We start from the raw sequence: 20,301 nt of genomic DNA, 5'->3' as shown, positions 1-20,301 counted from the left end.
CAGTTTAGTTACCCGTGTTTGATATCAAACAGCTAACCTGTATATTGCTGCACAACCTGTGCAATTATCATGCAAAGCAGTTTGCTGTGAAACTTTTTATTTTGCAACATCCACAGAATCAACTAAGGATAAATTCCAGGTGTTTGAATATGAAGTTCTTTAATTTCACCAGACCTACTTTTTATGAGGTGGGTTTTGTTTTTTTTTTACTTTGTACAAATTTCTATGAGGTGGGTTTTTTTTTTTTTTTTACTTTGTACAAATTTCTACAAAATATTAGTTCTATACAACATTTTTAGTCCATTGTGAACCTTGACAATTATGTTATGTATGAACTTTAAATGTAGCTGTAATCAGAGTGGTGCTTATACTGCATTGTCAAATGACAGAAGTGTTATGAATTGATTTTTTATGTTACAAGATGGATAAGCATGTATTTGACATCCAGACTATTATGACAGTATTCCAGGAACATTCAGTATATGCTTCCTTGGTCTCTTCTCCAGTCCTTCCAGCAAAACTAATTTGGTTTTCTGAGTGAGGCTGCAACATTCAAATTATGCCTGATAAAGCTGGAAAAAAAAATGCCTGAAATAATTATTTGGAGCTAAATCTGTTCTCTGTATAATTGCACAACACAAGTGTGGGGCATTAACTGTTCAGGTGGCAAAAGGGAACCCTTGGACTTCCCAGAGCCACTTTGCTGTGTCTGTTGCAGCACCAAGGTTATGGCAGCTGCTGTCTTACCATTACCCCAGTCTGCAGTGGCTGGTCCCCCACTGCCATTCAGAAATTATGCTGCTGTGTCTCTTGCCCACAAAAATTGCTCTTGGGACAGAGAATCCAATCCACAGACAAACCTAAGTCCCCTGCCAGGGATTTTGGGTTCCCACCCTACAGTAATTGCAATGCTAGTTGAACTCTAAAACTTCTGTGGCTTCTTTCTGGTTTTTACTGCAGATGGTGAAGCAAAGCCATCAATCTTGAATTTATTTGCTGTTTTATTGGGTGTTAAGTGTGGCAAGTTGCTAAAATCCTATGTTAAATAAAACTGACTTTTTAGATATTAATTTTTTTGTGTATTTATATATTAAGTTTTATTTATATATCATACAAAGGACATTTCATAAATTAAAAATATTCCTATGGAAAAAGTGACACATTAAGGTTCAGTAATTACTCCTGTATTGTCATATCATATTACTGGCAAGTTTTGATCAAATCTGTTCTGCCTATGAAAGGCAAAACAAATAGATTAGATTTTGTAAAAAGAAAGTCAAATCAAGTATTTAAAAATTTCCATTGAAGACTTTTTATTTACAGTGTGGAATGAGTAGTGGCCTTTTAACTGTCATATTTTTCTTGGTGTTATTTGTCTGCATCCATCAGCACTGGGGTTGAATAACCTCAGCTTAAGCACCATGCTTTCTTCTAAGTTTCTTCTGAGGATTCATGTAACTTCCTAAGTGTGGTTAGTGCTGAAACGGGACAGAGTGACCTGTGGCCAGGACAGGGTCTGAAAGGGTGCAAGTGCAGCGTGCTTTGAGTGCAGTGTGCTTTTTCCATAAAGGAGGTGCTGAAACAGTGTCAGCCTCCCTGGAGTTCAGCTTAAGGTTTGTGTCCATCAGTGCAGTGGTGCGGTGGTGGTGACAGCTCTGGAGGTGAATCTCTGTGTGCAGGTACTGATGCACTTGTCCTGCCTGCAGGTAAAATTTCTGCAGGTGATAAATGGCTGAGCAGGTGCTGATGATCAGTCCTGTAGCAGCCTAAACCTGTACCTGCCTCCTGGTGCTCAGCCCTGCTTGGGCTCTGCAGGCATTTCATCACCCACATAATCTGAACTTGTTCCCAAGTATAAGAGAAACTGAATTTGACCTGGGTGGCTGAATGCCTGTTCTTACTTTGTGTGGTCATTAATGTTATAACTAACACCACTGGCTTCAAATGTGATTTACTACAGGCAGAGTATTTTAAAATGCACAAGTAAATCCTTTCAGAGTTGATAACATTTTCATGGAATTGACACATTAATAGGCAAAATCGTTTATGTGTAGTTTTTACTTTTCCCTATGTGAGAAAACTTTCAGAATGATTGTTTGTACCCCAAGAGTATTACGAATTGTTTGGACCCTCAATACTTCCCTTAAATCTTTTGTGGAGTACAATAAACCTCCCTGTCCTTTTTATAGGGAGAGTGGTAGAATTTCACCTGCCATTTAAAATGCAGATAATACATTGTTTGGAGAAGTTTGTTTGAAAAGGTAGGTTAAGCTGGAATGAGTCATCAGCAGGGTGCTCTCTGTGTGTGCATGTATTGGGAACTTGATACTGTGGGAAAGCTGCAAGGCGCCTTCTAAGGTGATGGAAAAGAAATACTGTACCACAATTAGTTTTACTCACAAACAAGAATAGGATTTTGTTATCGTGATTAATTGCGTTTTACCGTGTTCCACCAGTAGATAAGCAATAACAGGAGATGGAATTCTTGGACGATAGTGGGAAAGAAAAGACTAACAAAGTGAAAGGTACGGAAGCAGTCTTGAGCTCTCCCTTGGTTTCCCTAACAAATGTAACCACAGTGTCCATCTTCTGAGATAGATGGAAATGTTAAGCAAGTCTCTTCTCAGTGACAGAGCTTACTTGAAAATGGGTTGGGACAAGCCTGTTCTTTGTTTTATTAGTGTTACTGAATCTTTAGTATAAAGTTGGCATTTGAAAGGAGGACTGCCTTTAGTACAAGATTAGTTTCTAACATTTTGGGTTGCCTTTTTATTCCAGGCTTATGAACTTTGAATATTCCATTTGTTTTCATTTGCTTTAATAAGATCCCTCTAATATGAAACACTGGCAAAACTCATCTTTTGGGGTAGGGTAAGGCAGTGAGATTTTCAAGGCAGTTTGGCAAAGAAAATCGGAGTAAAAGGTTTAAAATGGGAAACAAAAAGGGTGTGTGATCTGGAGAAGTAGATGGAAGGGTGATGGGTGGATGTGCTGGGCTTCTTTACAATTATTTCCACTCTAGTTCATGTATGCCACCATTCTAAGTCTGTAATTCACTGGCAGAATGTATTTAGTTTACTATTCCAGAACATTTTCAAAACCTATTAAAATACAAAACTGATTTTTGTGAGAAACTAAAGGTGAACATACCAGACACAATTAGTTTGCTGTAAAAGTTTCCTGCATCTATAAAAAGGCATCGTGATTTTTACAAGTTTTTGACATCTTTAGATTATTGAAACATATTTTCATTATTTTTAAGAATATAAACATAAATGTTCAGTGGAATCTTTTGCAGAGAAAAATGGGAAGGGGACTTGAATATTGCTTGTGTATTATCAAGGGCTGTGTGTAGAATGTACGGAATGTACAGCAGTTGCAGGTAACAGAGAGAAAATGAGAGAAAATCTTAACAGCTTCCATTCTCGAGTACAGGAATGTAGGATATAGACCAAGGTGCTTGGTCTTCTAGGAGCTGGTATGAGCATTAGCTAGGAAAAAAATTCTGAGTGCTTGTATCCCACAAGACCAACTAGAGAAACTTTTGGTGCCATTTTTAAAATCAAATAAATGCTGATAAGGAGAAGGAGGCAGCGAAGGAAGTTATATGGGGAGTATCAGTTAAAGTGTCTAAAGTTTGGAGGAAAATACAGAGTGAAGTGGAAATGTATTACATTCATAAGAAAGACTTACTGCTCTGAAAAAAAAGTCCATCAAGTGAGAGATGTTGCCTCCTTACTTTGTTCATTTGTTCTTCATTATTTACTTGGTTTGGGGGGGTTTAGTTTTGTTTTGGTTTTTTCTAGCCCCAGTTCAGCAGCCATTTGTGCAGGCACATTGCAGAGCTGTATGTGTAATCCTACAGAAATCAGTAAGTTTATCCATATCAGTGACGTGGACCACAGCTCTTACAGAATTCAAGCACTAGTTTGCAAATATTTCAAGATTTGCTGTCTGTACACATTTGTGCAATACCTAACACAGTCATGCTCTGGAACTGGGAGGATTTCGCAATAACTATGAGAGGGAGAAGGAAAATTGTCTAAAAATCAAATTAGTTTCTTGCAATTGACTTACATTTCAATCTTGGTTTTATGAGCACATACTACTTTCACTGAAAAATGCAAAATAAGAATTAAAAAATATTGTCTGTTCATACACAGATTCTGTATTAAGCAATTATTTTTATTTTCTGGTAATTTTTATTCATGCATAGAACAAGTGAAACATTTTTCTTTCACGCATTGTAAGCTCAAGCAAGCGCTCCAATTTTAGTCAAATATTTAGTTGCGTTTTATCTAAATGAGTCCTAATTTGGACATCATTCTTTGCAGTCACCTCTTTTCCAAGGTGATAGGGATGGAGATATCCAGTTCATTCCATTTGCCAGGATCTCATGGCTGTCACAGGATGTTTTAGGAAGGACACTCAAGTGGTTCCATGCAGATGCTGGCACCCAGTCACCTCAAGCCCCTCCAGGTGTGGGCTGGTTTTTTGCAGTGCTGTGTTGCAGCCATTCACATCCCAAGCTCCAGCAGGATGAACTGGCTGACATAGAGCTGACTCTTCCCATTCAGGTGTTATTAGACCTGGGTGAATACAGCCTTCTGGACAGTGCAGCCCAGTGCAAAAATGTGTAATCATTCTTGATTTGGCAGGGTCAGAGCTAAACTAGAGCTAAAAAATTTTCTTTGTCCTGAACTGACTCTCTGAAAATCTACTTTCACTGTGCCCTTTGGAGCCCCTGACAGTGGGAGTCTAGTGCAGCTCTGTCAGGTCTGGCATCACAGAGAAGCAGTTTAGATCTGTGTGGTTGGGTAGTCAAGAGGCTGTCATAGGTGTTTGAACTAATTCCACACCCAGGGGGCCCTGCCAGACCTGAACTCTGCACAGCTGAGTCACTCCTCTCTGCATTGAGCTTCCTAAATTGCTAGACTGGTGTTTCCAAATCCAGAGTAAAATGCTGTGGACACCTCTCCAGAGGACAGAACTGTTATTCCCTTGCTTTGTGGACAGGGGTTGTAGGAGCTCCTTTAAGTCAGTTTTCTGTATGGAGAAGGCACACTAAGATAACAGTGCATACTATTACCTGAAAATTATTATTCTGATGTGCAACAGGTATGTCAAAACCTGCCTATTTTGCTGAAGCATGTTCCTAGCAATGTGAGTGTTTGAGAGGAAGATTGAAAGGCTGAGTTTTATTCCAGATTTGCATCTCCTGGCTCCATTTTCCCCTTCAGAAGGAAGGGGATGTAATTTCAGACTCTTGAAAGAGGCTAAAGAGTTACAAATATTTGGGGAAACAGATAAGTCACTGCTAATTGATTCCCTGGCCTCATGCTCCCTGTTTTGGAGGTGCTGGCATTAAAGCTGAGGCATGAAGTGATTTGAGTTAATGGTCTCTGTCAGATGATTAGATGGCACCACACATGTTGGAACAAGAGTAGCTGGAGAATGGGCAGGAAGCAAATGAGAATGTGACATTAGCAGGCACAGCTCCAGGAAAAAATCCTTACAGTTTCTTCTGACTTTTGAATGTAGCCAGGAACTTGAACATATTTAAATGAGACTGGGCCAGGACAATCCATCAGTAAAGAATTGTTGGATTGTTTAAATTTTAAATAAAGTAGGCATTATAAAAACAAAATAAAAATACTTACAGGTAAGTGATGGTCTTTGCTCTCTGTAGAGGGGCTTTTTGTAATAATTTGCTTCCACTGGACTGGTTTTCATTGCTTTACAGCATTAATTTCATGGTAGTGCAAGTTTGTGGTTTAGATTCTCTTATGCTGCTCTCCAGGTGACAAACCCAGTATTCCGAAAGCCGGTAGTATTTGTACTTTTTTTGTCTGATTTTTTTTCCCTCCTTTTTAAACTTCAGTTTGTTAATAATCAAAGCCCATGAATGCATCCATCATGTAGGAGACATTTTACTATCTGTAGTTCAGCATTTAATTGATTTCACTATTACAGTCATAATAATTTATGATAAAGGGACAAGTAGACCCAGAATCCTCATATTATTTGATGAAATGTGAATGTAGGTGTTTAATGCCTAAAGAAACTATTTCTGGTAAAAATAAATCCAGGCCAAAACTAGTCATGTGGGAGAAACTTAACCCTTCTCACTGGGCTTGGGGAAGTAGCTGATAACTGTTGTGGCTGTTTGACTCCCTTGTTCAGATTAAAAAATAAATTAAAAGAAGGAGGAAGGGAATGAAAGAACATTTCCTTACCATGCAGTCACACAAGCTATTGTCAATGAGCTCCCTGCCCCCATCTCTTTCAGCCAGGCACACACACACACACGCACACAAAAAGCCAATTTTGTGTCCTTCTGAGCACACAGATGTTCCTCTTGGCATCCCTACAGTATGGATAGGGGTTTTTTGCAGGCACAGAATGTGAGGCTTCTTTGTTGGAGACAAAGTGTTGCCTGTGGTGGGAATTGCTGCAGTGATGGGAAAGTATCGTAGTGTATTGTTGGATTACTGTGTTTTTTACCCCAGTAGAGACAGTACATTAAAGTAGCTTTGTGGGCAGTGAATTGTTTGAGTCAAGCCTGGCTAATAACACCCTCTCCTTGGCAAGCAGTCACACAAGGTATGGTTGGCATAGTTTGGATGGTCACAGGATTTGTCCCAGGCATCTGCAGCAGCTCTGCTGCCTTGAGTACAAGTCTCAGCAGCCGCATGTAGGGAGCTAATGAGAGGGCTCTGACAGAGCAGTTGTACTTTCAGCTCTTCATTTTTTAGTGTTGTGAAGATCTGATATGATACAGACCTTCTTCTAAATTATTTTTAGGACATCTGTTCTGGAGTTTCTGAATAAAGGGTCTAAGAAAACAGCTTAGAATGTTTAAATTGATTTCTAAGTAACATTGGAAACTAATAGCATTAAGTGTTTGTCTGAGCTTGTACACATACAAAAGAGGGTTCAAATTCTTTCTTGTGCTAAAGTCTGCCACAGAACATGGTGCTTCTTTGGGCGCAGTTGATGATATTGTCTGCCTAAAGCTCTGAATCCAGCTCTTCTGTTGTGATGGTATCAAGCATGAGGAACACAGACCTGGAAGCTGGGGGTGTAAATTAAGTTCCATTTGTTCATATAATGGTATTTTAATCTCCATTCTTCAAATATTCACACATTTTGTCATGACTTTGACTCTTTCGGTTGACAGTTTTGTACTCCCATAATAAATCTCTGATGTGAAAGGTCCACCTATGTAGATCCAGTTGAAATGTTGCACAGTTTAAGGTGGACCAAATGGGGTCCAAAAAGAGCTTATAGGGGAAGAATTCCTCAAAGAAGCTGCTTCTAGGAAGAATTTGGAGGTGGGACTGTAGAGTAGAAAGTTACCTGACTCTCTATAATAATCATTAATTCTTTTATTTCTCAGTTGTTTCTTCTAATGACAGAATCTCTATTTCTTCTTTTCCCCCAAGTATCTTTATCTAGCTCTAATTTTCTAATTGTGGAGAAAGATGTAATAATTTAAGTTTCTTTCATCTTTCCACATCTAGGAAAAAAACCCCACAGCCTTATTTGGTATTTTTTCTCAGTCCATGTGTGTGTGTTGTGTTTAATAAGAACTTAGCAGTGGTTCTCTCTCAACTGAGCAGAAGACAATAAAGTGGTTATAGAGGAAGGCATAAGCCAAACAAGTAGATCAGGAAGATGGCTCTTGTCCTTGTAGAGTGTCACAACAGTAGTTGCTAGTTCATTTCCAGCTGTATTCCCCATACTGAATGCAGACCTGCTATCATGATTACACCTACTTTTTACTATTTTTAAATAAGCTTTTTTCATCCTTGAGGCCTATTTCTTGTTTGTCTCTCCAATTTCACTGAATTGTGTAGACTACACTTACTCTAAACTTTTCCCTCTTCTTTCATTCCCCCCTTTAAAATTGTAGGTATGCTCCTGTTTCAGTGTCAGTGTCCTCTAAAGAGAATTCCCTTTAGAAACCCTTCCTACCCTTCTGCTGTCTTTGGTGTTAGGAGCCCAGGACACATTCTGATGTGGTACCCAGCAGCTTTCCCTGGAGGCCCCTCCCTGTGTACTTCCAACCTGCAACTGCCATTTTTGCCTACCTGTTTCTTTTGATTAATCCAACTGTTCATTTCTTCTTTATTTTCTTCAAAAAACTTCATTTCTAAAGCTTCCTTATGATAGTTATATTCACTGATAGTCCATATTTCCTTAGCCTCAAGCATTATAGGCATTAGGTCAACCTTTGTAATTTCTAGTATCTTAATAGTCTGGTAATACCTTGTTTCATGTTCTTTTGGGTGGTTTTCCCTTCCCCTCCATTTAGCATTTCTAAAAGCTGCCCTTGGCAATCTGAGCTCTCTCCTGAAGTCACTGTGTGCAGCAGGTGAGTGGCTTGTTAGGTGACCTTTCTCACTGGTAATGCCTTGCCTAGACCCATGAAGTTCTTCATGGATATTCTTTATATGTTTTCCTCATCCATTTCACAGTTTCACAAAGGACATATTTTAAAAATCCAAAACACATTTGAACACTGTCCCTTTCCTAACACTGATTAAGATCTATTAATATATTAGGTTTTTTTAGCAGAAAGTGGACCATGAAATATTTGCTCCTCTCAAAGGCAAGTGCGTAGCATTCTGCAGAGAAGTGAACCTTCCCCGTGCTTCACACTCCTCCTTGCCAGATCTGGAAAATCAAACTGACAGTGTCAAACTGGTTGCATTTTTGGTTCACCATTCCCCAATAAGATTTTCATGTTGTCTCTGAATAGACTTTTATTAACTGTGAAAGCCATAGGAATGAATAAGGCAAGTGTTAGCTTACAAAGAAATGTTCCTGACCAAATCTGAAAATGTTCATTTTACAGGAGCACCATTAACTCTTTTTCATCAAAAAGTCTGTTCAGTGTTAGTCTGTATTGTTCACTTATAATGTAAGTAGCTGAGATTGTTCTTGAGGCATTCATATAAATGGATACTAACAAGAATTGAAATGTCAAGAGATATTATTTGATATACTTTAAAATGTTGGGTAATGTTCTCTGGTGTAGAAATGCAGGCATTTGTTCCAGACGTGCACACTTCGTGATGCTTCAAGATGGTTTAAGAGCACTGGAAATAGTTAGCTTTATAATCTGTTGTTACAGAGAGACTTTTTCTCTGCCAGATCCCATTTTATCCTCTTTTAGCTTTTTCAGACCATACTGTCAGACATTTTTAGGTAAAATCTTTAGCTGAGTGTCTTGCAGTTGTCTGAGCAATCTGCATATGCTGCATCTTACAGACCAACTGTTACATAAATATGACTTGACTTTTGCCACAGTGAGCAGAGAATGACTGAGTTGGGGAAAAACTAGGGAAGAAGGAGGTTCAGGGAAGAGGCTGGTACTTTTCAGCAGCCCTTTGGGAAGGAGCAGTCCTCCCTTGGCCTTATGATAAAGAGGAACCACGTAGTACGTCCTGCTCCTCTTGTCTTAGAGACCCATCCAGTTCTTCATCCTTTTTCTCTCAAGCCCATCAACTCTCTCTACAGACCTCACCCACATTCTCCAAAGTTGTACTCCTTGACCTCTATCTCCTCCAGACCCCTCTCTGCCTGCCCATTCTTCCTCTGAGACCCCAAACCATTAGTGCCCAGTCTTCCCACATCTTTAGTACATTTTGCATCTCTCCTGTTGCATTCACTTGAACTGAGAATTCAGGTATCTGCTTCAGCTGTTCAGCAGCTCTATTTTTTGTCTGTCTTTGTATGTCAGCCCTGACATTAACATGGTTACCAGCACTCACTTCCCTGGAACAGCCATTTTAGCTGTCCCTACATGTCTTCAGTATCCAGCTGTCCCAAGAAAAAAATAAATCAAATTTATGGCTGTGATGAGGTTTAAATACAAATAAAGGCCATGTACAGTCCTTTCCATCAGTGCAGATGGGATCATCAGAGCAGGGTTAGATGATGTGTCTGCAAAAACCTGACAGTATGTGAATTTTCCTGGTTTGCTGAGGATTCTCCTGTGTGACAGCCGCTCCAAACTGTAAAATGCTTGAGGGTTGAGCACCAAAGCTGGGCAGGTTTTTAAATTCATTGTCATTGTTCCCTAGTTAGTATCACTACCCAAGGTAGTAAGGGGGAGTCTGATTTGGTAAGAACCATGTCTGAATTAGCAAAATGTACTATTTTTAATCCCTTATAAGAGAATTGCCAGGATGATTGGTGTGAGGGGATTGGAATCAGCTGAGTGAGAAAACTGAGAAGCACTGCCAGAAAAGGAAGACAACTGAACTTAACTGGTACTGGTGAGAGAGAAAATTATGATGGGGTAAGAAACTGAAAAGAAGGTGAGGTTGGTTGGATTAATGGGCTGGGACTAGGATGAGTGAGGAGGCAGTAAGTAAGAGGGGGCAGAAAATATGTATGATAGTTTTTTGTGGAATAGAAAAAGAAGACTGAAAATGGCTGGTCTGAGATCTCAGGGAGACAGTGAGAGGCCAGAGAAGTTACAATGTAGGAAATGGAGTAGGCGTAGAAAGGGAGTAAGATTGGAACCACATCTATGAAGAAAACGAAGACAGTATTGTGGAAAGTGAATTTGAACGGTGGAGGGCTGAAGGTTTAGGACTACGTACATGAAAAGTATCTGACTGAGCCAAGGTCTCAGCATGGGAAAGAGAAGGGGTAGGAATTACAATAGTGATTACTTGTGGAAAGATGGATAGAAGAATGTGAGCTAGAGCATACTTCACATGAGCTTGGTTTTTTGTTTCTTTTCCACTTGGGTACCTTTATCTTTCGTCTTTTAAGCAGTTTGCCTGGCTTGTGGTGCCTATAAGCATAAGGGGCTATGGGGTTTTTTAGTGTTTTGTAAAATCATTGGCTAATTTTTAATATATATTTAAATATATAGTTGTTATTTTTTTAACATTTTGTAAGTTACAAAGCAATATTTTAATCAAAATAGTTAATTTTGTAGTTTAAACAGTGGAAAAAATAAAAAAATTTGGACTAAAGACTCATATTTCTTTTTTCTTTCGTTTTCCTCTCAAGTTAAAGGATATGCTTTACATTATAGGCTGAGAAAGCAACTGGCATAAATTACTATATGATGACATGACTATGTGTGATACAAGTTCTTAGATGACAGGAGCCTCCTCTTTCAAGTTTCATTTGTCAAAGCTTACCTCTCTGTGCCATGGAGAAAAGGTTACAGCATTCATCTTTGATGTGATATGAAGTACATTATAAAATACAGATTATTCTGTTGATTCCTTCCCTAAAAAGGGGAATGATCCCGTACCAGAAGTTTTAGTGAATGCAAATTGATTCTTGCACATACTGTAGCAAAAGTTACAAAAAGATAATTTTTTTGCTTGCTTTACTAATTAAATATTGGCTGCTTTGGGTTTTGTTTGAATTGAGGACAAGCATGTTACTTTTTAGAAGTGATTTACAAGTAAGAAATTGTACTGAGACTCTGAATGTCCAGACTGGAACAGAATTAGATTGAAATATCTGACACCTTTGGCTGTATTCTTTTGCTGTCACAGACACAAATGCCATTGATTATTGATATCATGGTAATAGCCGAGCTTGACAGTGTCTTCACAGTGGCTTGTTTGATGCATTTCTGTGACAATTATAAAACAACTCTTGTCAGGCTTTGCATTTACCTTCTTTTAGCAGTAGGAGTGCAAATGTACATGTTTCATTCAGCTATGTGCCACTTTCAGTCAGCTATCTGGCATCTCAGTAGCCAACAATGAGGAGTGACAAGGTCCCTGCACTTGAGTCCCAGAGAATGAAGCTGCCAAGGCTTGACCAACAAATTATGGCTTTGAACAGCACCATAAGCATAACTAGAGATATTATTTTACCCCCTAACAATGGGGCAGACTCTCAAACTCTGCTGCTTGTACCAATCTGTTTAGTAGGTTTTTTTCCCCCAAGTGCCCATACATGCATTGATATTAGCACTTCTGTAAGCTCCAGTTGTCTGCGGGGATTATTCAAGTGCTTCACGGTGTATGCCCAATCTCTTTGTGTATTCATTTCCAATTTCTGCTTTAGACGGTGGTCAGTGTAAAGCAGGGTTTAGCTTTGGACTTCCTCAGGTGAATAAAACCTGCTTGTTTTAAGGATGTTTGCCATAGGATCTGCTAATGCACTGTTGGTCCAAAACAGTGGGTGACAATGGCAGTTGCTTAAGTTGATCATTTCACACACTCTTAAAGCATTCTGCTAAATGCTTTCAAGAATATGAGAGGCTTTTATCTGCTTTTATGTAGCAGAGTAATCTAGATCTTTGCTTCTATCTAGCAGAGTGTAGCCAGTTTCCTTGTAGAAGTATGGATTTGGCAGAAGGAGCAAAAATATTCTGAAAAATTATTAAGCAGGTGTCACAAGCAGGAATAGCTCAGAAGAAATGACAGCGTGTTTGCTTTCTTAGTTCAAGGAAAGAGGAAAACAAATGGAGTAGGAAACAAATACAGCTGAAGTGGTAATGGGTTGATGAGTCACAAGAAGCGAGATTGCATTTTCTAACAGAATGTAGCCAGCAACCTTGGAGCATTTTTGTGAAGTGTTTGATTGCAGAGAACAGAGATGCTTTGAAAATCCTATTTTGAGCATCCATCCCTTATTTGAATGACTGGATGCTGTGGTAATAAATAATGGATGAATAAAATTTAAGCCAAAAGGGACCTTCAGGTCATCTCTCAGGACTTCACTGTATCATGAGACATGACATTTCAGCAGGTTATCCTGAACTGAACTAGCATGTCTGTTTTGACATCTCTTCACTTGAAGCCATCAATGGCTGAAAAGTCTCAGGGCTTGGAGTTTTTTTCTATTAGTTCATCAATATTATTTGCAAATTGTCATTCTCATCTGCATTAGTTGGACTTTGCTTTCCTGATTATTACAGGCTTTTCCCAGACAGATTTAAGCACCTTTTAATACCAATATTTTCTTTCTGTATAGACAGCTCAATCTTTTTAATAACAGATCAAGATCTTTACATGGTTATTCATTTTTATGCATGTTCTTTGTCCTCTCTTGAACAGCCTTAAAGAAAGGCAGTCAGCAGCATGCTGCCCCAGGACACTGCTCTCCCAGTGTCTCTTCTACTCTGGGCCAAATTCATGGTACCTTTCTGCTGCCACTTTCTTCCATCTCTGCTATGTACAAAACCAGGATTTGGCCTTTTTGCCCCAGCCATGCTTAGGAGCTCATTCAGAGGGGAAAGGGTGTGTGTTATGACTCCTGTCTGGACCTGCTGGATGCAGGATTGCCATCTCCATCATTACATGTGCAATGTGTGCCTCGCTGCAAAAAGCCACTTTACAAGATGTAGATTTTCATGTAGAAATGTGCTGCCTTCAGCTTGACAGCAGTCTGCTTTTTTCATCCATATTTTCTCTGAACAAGAATTTTGCGTATAGTGGCAGTGAGGGAGAAGTTTCTGGGAAGTGTTGTGCTTTCACAGAGCTCCTTCACTGTGGGGCATCGGAGGGTGAGCTGTACAAAACTCATACAGAACTGTGCTCCTTAAGCCAGCTGTAGGGCATCCCTTTCTTGATAAAGTTGAGACCAGTGTGGGCTCATGCAGCGTCTGGGAATGCTTCAAAACATTTTTTAGAATCAAAATGAATTGTTCCACACACAGCTTTGTTCCACATCAGCTGCACTGCTTTGCTGCTGGCTGCAGTTAGAGGTGGGTTAGCTTCTGGGGATGCTTTATCATTTCAGTATTACTAATGAGGAGCTACAGGGTGATTTTGAGTGAATTTGAAAGGTGGTAAGAATAGTGAATACAAACTCTGGAGAGAAAGTGATAGTCAAATTATTTCACTACCTTTGCTGCTCTTGTATTTTTTCTGAGGTTGATAATGTGGTGTCTTTCACATAATAAAAAAAAAGGGAAAGTGAAAAGGTTTTGAATTTTGTAAACTGTTCTGTACTGTGCTAAGGCACTGAAACAAAACCTCTTGAATAATGGATCTGAAAAACACACTTTGAAATTCTCAGTGCAAAAATGAAAGGCATCAAGACTTCTGATGGCATTCACTGAGAGTACCATGGCTCGACTCTAACCATGTCTTTGGAGTGTTTTATATTAATTGATTTTTTATGGAAGATAATCCAAGGATTCCTTTCATTGCAGAAAGCCATCACTGTGCTGGGGGACAGTGATTATATTAAAATATAATGATGCAAAAAGTGTAAAAAAAATCAAATTCTCTAAGTTACATCCTCAGTGTAGGAATTAAACCCCAGCTTTAAAAGTTTCCTTCCTACGTGTTATAGAAATTCACATTCCTGAGGGGTGGGACAGAGGGGATTGAAGAATGGACATTGGATGAGAATGGTCACACCCAGCCCTAGCAAGTTCATTCATCTTTGTATTGCAGGTGTTATTTTTCCAAAAGGAGGCAATGGAGACTGAAAATCCTTAACAAAGTAGAGGATATATGAGCCAAAATATTCCTCTTGTCTCAAAATATCAGTCCTGTATTTTTACAGTATGAAATAAGAGGTATCTGTGAATGCACTTTTGAAAAGAGTGGGAAATGCCAGCCAAGACCCAGCGAGACTCAACCATTTCTGTAATTGCATTGTTATTTTTGTAGCAATGTTTCCAAGAATAGAAGCTTTGTTGCCTTAAATTTTAAACTAATAACTTGATTTGTTTTAATAGAAATAGGACTGCTTGCTAATTTGTGATCACATGCAGTTTTTAATACTGGATAGTTTAACAAAATGCTTTAATGTCTACAACTATAATTTAGAGTTTGAATAAAGTTCTTAATGCCATTTAGTAATAAGGATGCTTCCTTTGCATGTAAAATTGCACATCTGCAAAGCTGCTGTCCCATTTTCTTGGCCAAAATTGGTATAATTAGGATCCTCACTTTTAGTTATAGCCTCCTTGTTTTAACATGCTCATCCAAGGCAGCTGCATTTGTATACCTTTTGCTGTAACCTGAAATGACTTTTAAGTTAAAAAAATATTTCCCCCCCCCAGCATTCTTAATTAGCAGGAGCTGAAATATGTCATTCCATATCCTCCCCCTCCAGTTTTATTATGTAAAAATATTGGGGTTTTTTGTTTTTTCATATATCTTTCACATAGTAAAATTACTTTAAAATTACAAGTTTAAAATCTTGACTGAAGAGTTTGAGGAGTTTTGGCTAAACCCTTTAATTTACTATTAAAGTTCTGAGAGATTTAAAGCTTCAGTGCAAAAGGGAAAGGATCAGCATAGAGACTAAATTGCAATAAAAGTGATAGAGACAGTCAGAAGGAAGCTTCCAAGTCGCCTGAGTCTGGAAGTGCTCACTGTTCTACTCATATGATTAGCTAAGAGAAGACCTACTTTTTGTAAGTTAAGACACAGTAGTTTAATATTGCATGCAAAGATAATAGGCCCTGTTTTTAATGTAGCAACAGGACATAAACTTTAATTTTTGGATTTGTTTTTAAAATTTCTCTAGCACCATTAGCAAGGCAGTGCTGTGTGCTTTCTGTGTGCTCTTATATTCTGTGTTGCACTGGTGATGTGTGGTTGCACAGACTTATGGTTCAAACAAGGAAAAGGATTTTCATTTTGATTCTTTCTAGTTCTTCTCCATGACAGTTCAAAAATTACAAAGAGCACTGAAGCAGTTATTTGGGTTGCCTCTAACTTAACTAAACATCATCTGGAAGTGGATGTTTGAGGGAAGGTACACCTCGTACCTAGTGCTTTGCCCACGCCAGAAGAGCTGGAGAGAAACCTGCAGGTACACATTTAAAACAGAGAAAGCTTTTTGGGACCCTTGTTCCTTGGTTAGGTTCAGGCAAAGTTTCTGATGATGCTTCAGTGGGTGCTCTGGACCCTGGCTTGGGAAGGGGTCATGGCTCAGCAACAGCAGCTGCTGGATTCCCACCTCTGAATGTGGGTGTTAGGTGGGGTCCTTCCATTCAAAATTGGGATTCCCAAAGGGTTAAAATTCATAGCTATTGTAAATAAATTCTGTGCAAGTGGATCCAGCTTTCAGTCTACTTGTAAAATAATTTTTTTAAGTTCTAGAGAAATTCTTACACCTTCATTTATGAATGTAACTAAACACCTTTGTCTCTTCTCAGTGAATTTAATACTTTTACCTGGCAATAGGAAGTAGTATGAGGAAAACACGGGAATCCTTGAGAAACACAGTGCTTGGGGGTTGGGTGAAGGTCAGTGGTACTTGCTGATGGTCATTGGATAAGATGATCTTGAAAACCAGCATTGTTACTTAAAAATAAAGTGAGTCCTTTTGCAAAGTGGAGTAAGTAGATGGTTTCTTTCCTTTTACACTGGTGTCCTGTGTCTCCTAGGCCACTGTTCCTGAAAATAATAAAATGCCTGCTTTGTTTCTGGTCCTGCTTCAAGCTTCTGCTTTAACCAAAGGATAGTTTTATCTGTTTCAAGGATAAATACCTTTGTGGACAGAATATGATTGCTAGACATAGAGCAACCTATCATTTCCTCTTGCTCTAAAATGTGGTGGATAGACCATCACTGCATGTTGTGCACATATTTCTGCTTTTTCTACATCATCCACATACTCTTGAAGTGTTTTAGCTGTAGGGAACATCTGTCACAAACCCAAATGTTTATATTCATATAAATTGGCAGTTGTGTCAGCTCCTCAAAGAGATGTTCATCGTGATCTTTTTGTAAGCAGATGTGCTGTGACTGGAAAAGCTTCTTTAATGATTAAAGTATCTGGAATCTCTTCCAGTTACTGAAGCAGCATTGAAGATTGTGGTTCTTCTTACAAAAATACAATTGCTTGGATTTTGCATTACAAATATACGCTAAAGTCATGTCCAGAAATTGCAGCAAAGTTCTCTGCAGACTGTTCAGTGAGCAGAACTAAAATTGGGGCAGTTGTGCTTAAGATTATTTATTTATTTATTCATTTTCTATAAAATTAGATGCATTAATAATGAGAAGTACAGTTTCTTCACAGATTTTCCATATGGACTTCCCTGGTTATAAACAGTACTTTTAAAGACCTGATTAGAAAAAATTAGTTTCATGTGTTCACTTGTAGAACATCACGGTAGTCAAGCAACCTGCCCAAAAGGAACTGATGCATGATGAAAGTAATATTTTGTATTTCATTTACAAAGATGGAGCTGAATATCTCTCCCACTGTGGGCTGTCAAATAGAGAAAGGACTTCTAATTCAATTTAAACCTCATTCAGTTCAATCTCTGTAGAAATGTGTTGGATCCTGAAGGTAGTTTTCTCAACAGCTTCCTGCTGTAGGTTACCGGTGAGCTGCTTTTCCTGTAGGAGGAAAGAGAGAAGAAAAGGCAGAGGGATGACAGGTCTTTAAAAATTTGTTACAGAACCACTAGTGTCAGTCTTAAGTTTTATTAGATTTAAAATATATTAAGATTCTTTTAAAGCAGCACAGAATTCTGTAGTTCAAAGATCTGAGTTTAGTGTCAGGTTTTAATAGTTTTATGCTGTCTTTTCAGTGATATTTTCCTCTTCTTGTCTCTGCTGTATATTGTATAGTTTCCTAGATGTCTACACAATTTCCCTGTCTTTTCAGTGCTTTTTTGTCACATGCTTTACATGTATCTCTTCTTTTCTGTTTTTCCAAGCCTCCTGTTTTTTCATTAAAAGATGTCTGCACCTTATTTTCAACAGACCATTTCTCCCTCAGATTTCCTTCTCTCCCTCTTCTTTTGCCCCTTCCCACCCCCCCCCCCCCCCCCCCCCCCCCCCCCCACCCCGTCCCACATTGATAAAGGCAGTAAAGTCTGCTATTTTATGCTGAAGGTATTGTTAGAGATCAGGATAACTTTATGGTTAGAGGCAAAGGCAAAGGCAACCCATAGCCAGCACCTGTCAGTAAGGTGAAGGTTTGGTTTATGCTACAGAATTTTCTGGGAATTTCTCCCATTTACCCAAATGGCTAAAACTACTAGTCAGCTGATCTTCATTTAAGATACTTCAATGAGGGGCTTTCCTCTTCATTCTCCTTCTTATCCCAAAACTTTTTTGGGGACCTCTCCTCTCAATAAGCCTAATGAATCCTGGAAGATCTATCCACTTTAAGGTCTTGTGCATTTTCTTTTGATTTCAGCAACACTGAAATGCTGCATGTTAGATTTTGTAAATAATTCTCATCAGTGGTGAAACTATCCTGTTTTGAAATGCATATATTTCTCAGAGAAAAGGACAGAATGGATCCCTTCCAGCTATTTAGGTAACAACCAAACAAAAGCTGTTTTCTGTCTTTGGTAGCTGTGCCATACTCTTCACTGCAGCAGTGGATGCAGAGATGGAAATGGTGCAACCAGACTTCCCTATTACATTTTTTTTTTCTGTTGGTAACTGGAGAATGTTTCAAACTTTCTCTTGCTTTTGCTCAAGGTAGTCAAGCCTGCTGCATCTTCAGCTCTTTATGCTTTAACTAGGGAAAAAAAAAAGTGCAGCTTGAACTTTCAAAAGAAAAATAGTTCTCAGTTTTATTGCTGGACTTCTATCAGTAGCTCTGCAGGTGCATTATAAAACCTGCTTGTATTTTAAATATCTTCACTAATTTGGCATTGCCATCTTAACACAGGGTCTGTTTTAAAAACACATTGAACACTCACATCTTCTGAGTTAAAAGGAAAAGGAAAGAAAAAAAGAGAGCATAAAACAATAAAACCCAAGCCTGTAGGCCGAATGTTTCATTACAATAGTTGTGGGGTTTCTTTTTAATTATATGTAATAAAAAACTTGCAGATGATGCCCACTCTTTGGATGAGGGGACAAGACAAGAAAAGTTCCTTGCCTGAGGCTTAGGGTTGGAAATATAAACCATGGTTAGCTGGCATTGTACTTTTTGATAATAGCTATTTCACCAGTGATGTAATGATGACTTTTCCTCCCCTTTGATGATATGTTGTCCTGCAGATAATTATTGGCATGATAGCAGATGATACAGTAAAATATTTGATGGAAGACACAAACAGTTTCCCATATAATAAACTGCTTTTTTGTAGAGTCTGCATTCCCACAGTGGGATCTGGTGGTGTCTGTTCTTTGATGGCAGGATTGTATCAGCAGAGACTGGCTCTGTGGTGGTACGGAGTGTGTCCCAGCAGTTTTAGAGCTGATGACATTACAACAGGATTGGACTTCATTGCAGTGCTTGGTGTTCTGTGGGGCTGCTACTTAGATCTGCAGAGAAGAGAGAGCCTTAGGAAATGCAGGACCAGTGTTTAACAAAACTTACCTTCTTCCCCCTCTCCCCTTTTCTTCACAGAAAATATCAGAGAGGAACCCGAGTACGCCTGAGACTGCTGGATCTTGAACTGACGTCCAGGTTTTTGGGGGCAGCCAGTGACACAACATTGCTGGAAGCTGATGCAGTGCTTTTGGGACTTGTAGAGAGCAAGCAAACAAAGCAAAAGGAGTAAATTTACTGCAAAGAGATGCACTTTGTGCTCTAAAACTAATTACATAAATTAAATGCTTCCTCAGGAAATAAATGAAAATTTTCTGTCCACTTAGTCATGTAAAAAATGAGATCAATAAAATACAGTAAACACATTGTACCTAATTCTTGCTCCATTTTTATTCACTCATCTATCTAGTTCTTTGCCTTTAGATTTAAAGGTGAAGGTTAACTGAGCTGTAGGTTAACTGAATGTGTTCATATTCTTGTATAAAGAATTTCAGAGTCCATCATACTATGCCAAAGGAATGCTGATTTTCCACAGAGGAAGTCCAAAGCTTGCTGTTGTGGTGCTGCTTTTAGGATGGTGTTTCATACAGAACAACATCAAGGGTTTCTGATTTCCAAGTTGCAGTGCAGGCTGGTTTGCTGCTGATACTGGGTTTACTATCTGTTACAGTACATCCAGCTTGTATCTCCGTCTGCATGAGGAACTAGAGATTATTCTTTGCTTTAATCAGAGCTCCCATTTCCAATGCATGTGACTAAATTTTCTCTGGTGGTTCATAAAAATGGAAAGAAGCTGTTTCAATGTAGTTGGCCAAGTGTAGGTCTTAGTTTTCTGTAAATATATTTAAGATAAATATAGTGGGTGTTTGAACACACAACCAAAGAATCATGCTGTGGTATTTCCTATATATTTTTGGAGCTTTTGTTATCAAAGGACACTTTTGATTTCTGATATATCCAAGCCTGAATTCTGCACAATCATTTGTGATCTGCATAGTGCCTAGCAGGTGTGCTGAGTGAAAGTGAAATTTGCCATTGCTACCACTGAATTGCAAAAGAAAGCCTGTTTAATCTTAAAATATTTCCCCAAATGTT

General features: G+C 38.7%; 1 protein-coding gene across 1 annotated transcript in view; it reads left to right on the top strand.

Annotated features, from left to right (window-relative positions):
* Positions 1–19,576, top strand: part of TPD52 (tumor protein D52) — a 122,609-nt gene extending 103,033 nt beyond the window's left edge. Inside the window, exon 7 of the mRNA XM_041412955.1 lies at positions 19,285–19,576. Within this exon, the coding sequence (XP_041268889.1) occupies positions 19,285–19,438 (154 nt within the window). The 3' untranslated portion in view covers positions 19,439–19,576. The remainder of the gene's footprint in view (positions 1–19,284) is intronic.
* The last annotated feature ends 725 nt before the right edge of the window (positions 19,577–20,301 follow it).

Source organism: Onychostruthus taczanowskii, unplaced genomic scaffold, assembly GCF_017590055.1.
Source record: "Onychostruthus taczanowskii isolate IOZ18803 unplaced genomic scaffold, ASM1759005v1 scaffold4, whole genome shotgun sequence".
NCBI classification, from domain to species: domain Eukaryota; kingdom Metazoa; phylum Chordata; class Aves; order Passeriformes; family Passeridae; genus Onychostruthus; species Onychostruthus taczanowskii.
The sequence above is the reverse complement of the archived record's forward strand: the minus strand, read 5'-3'. Positions and strand labels throughout refer to the sequence as shown.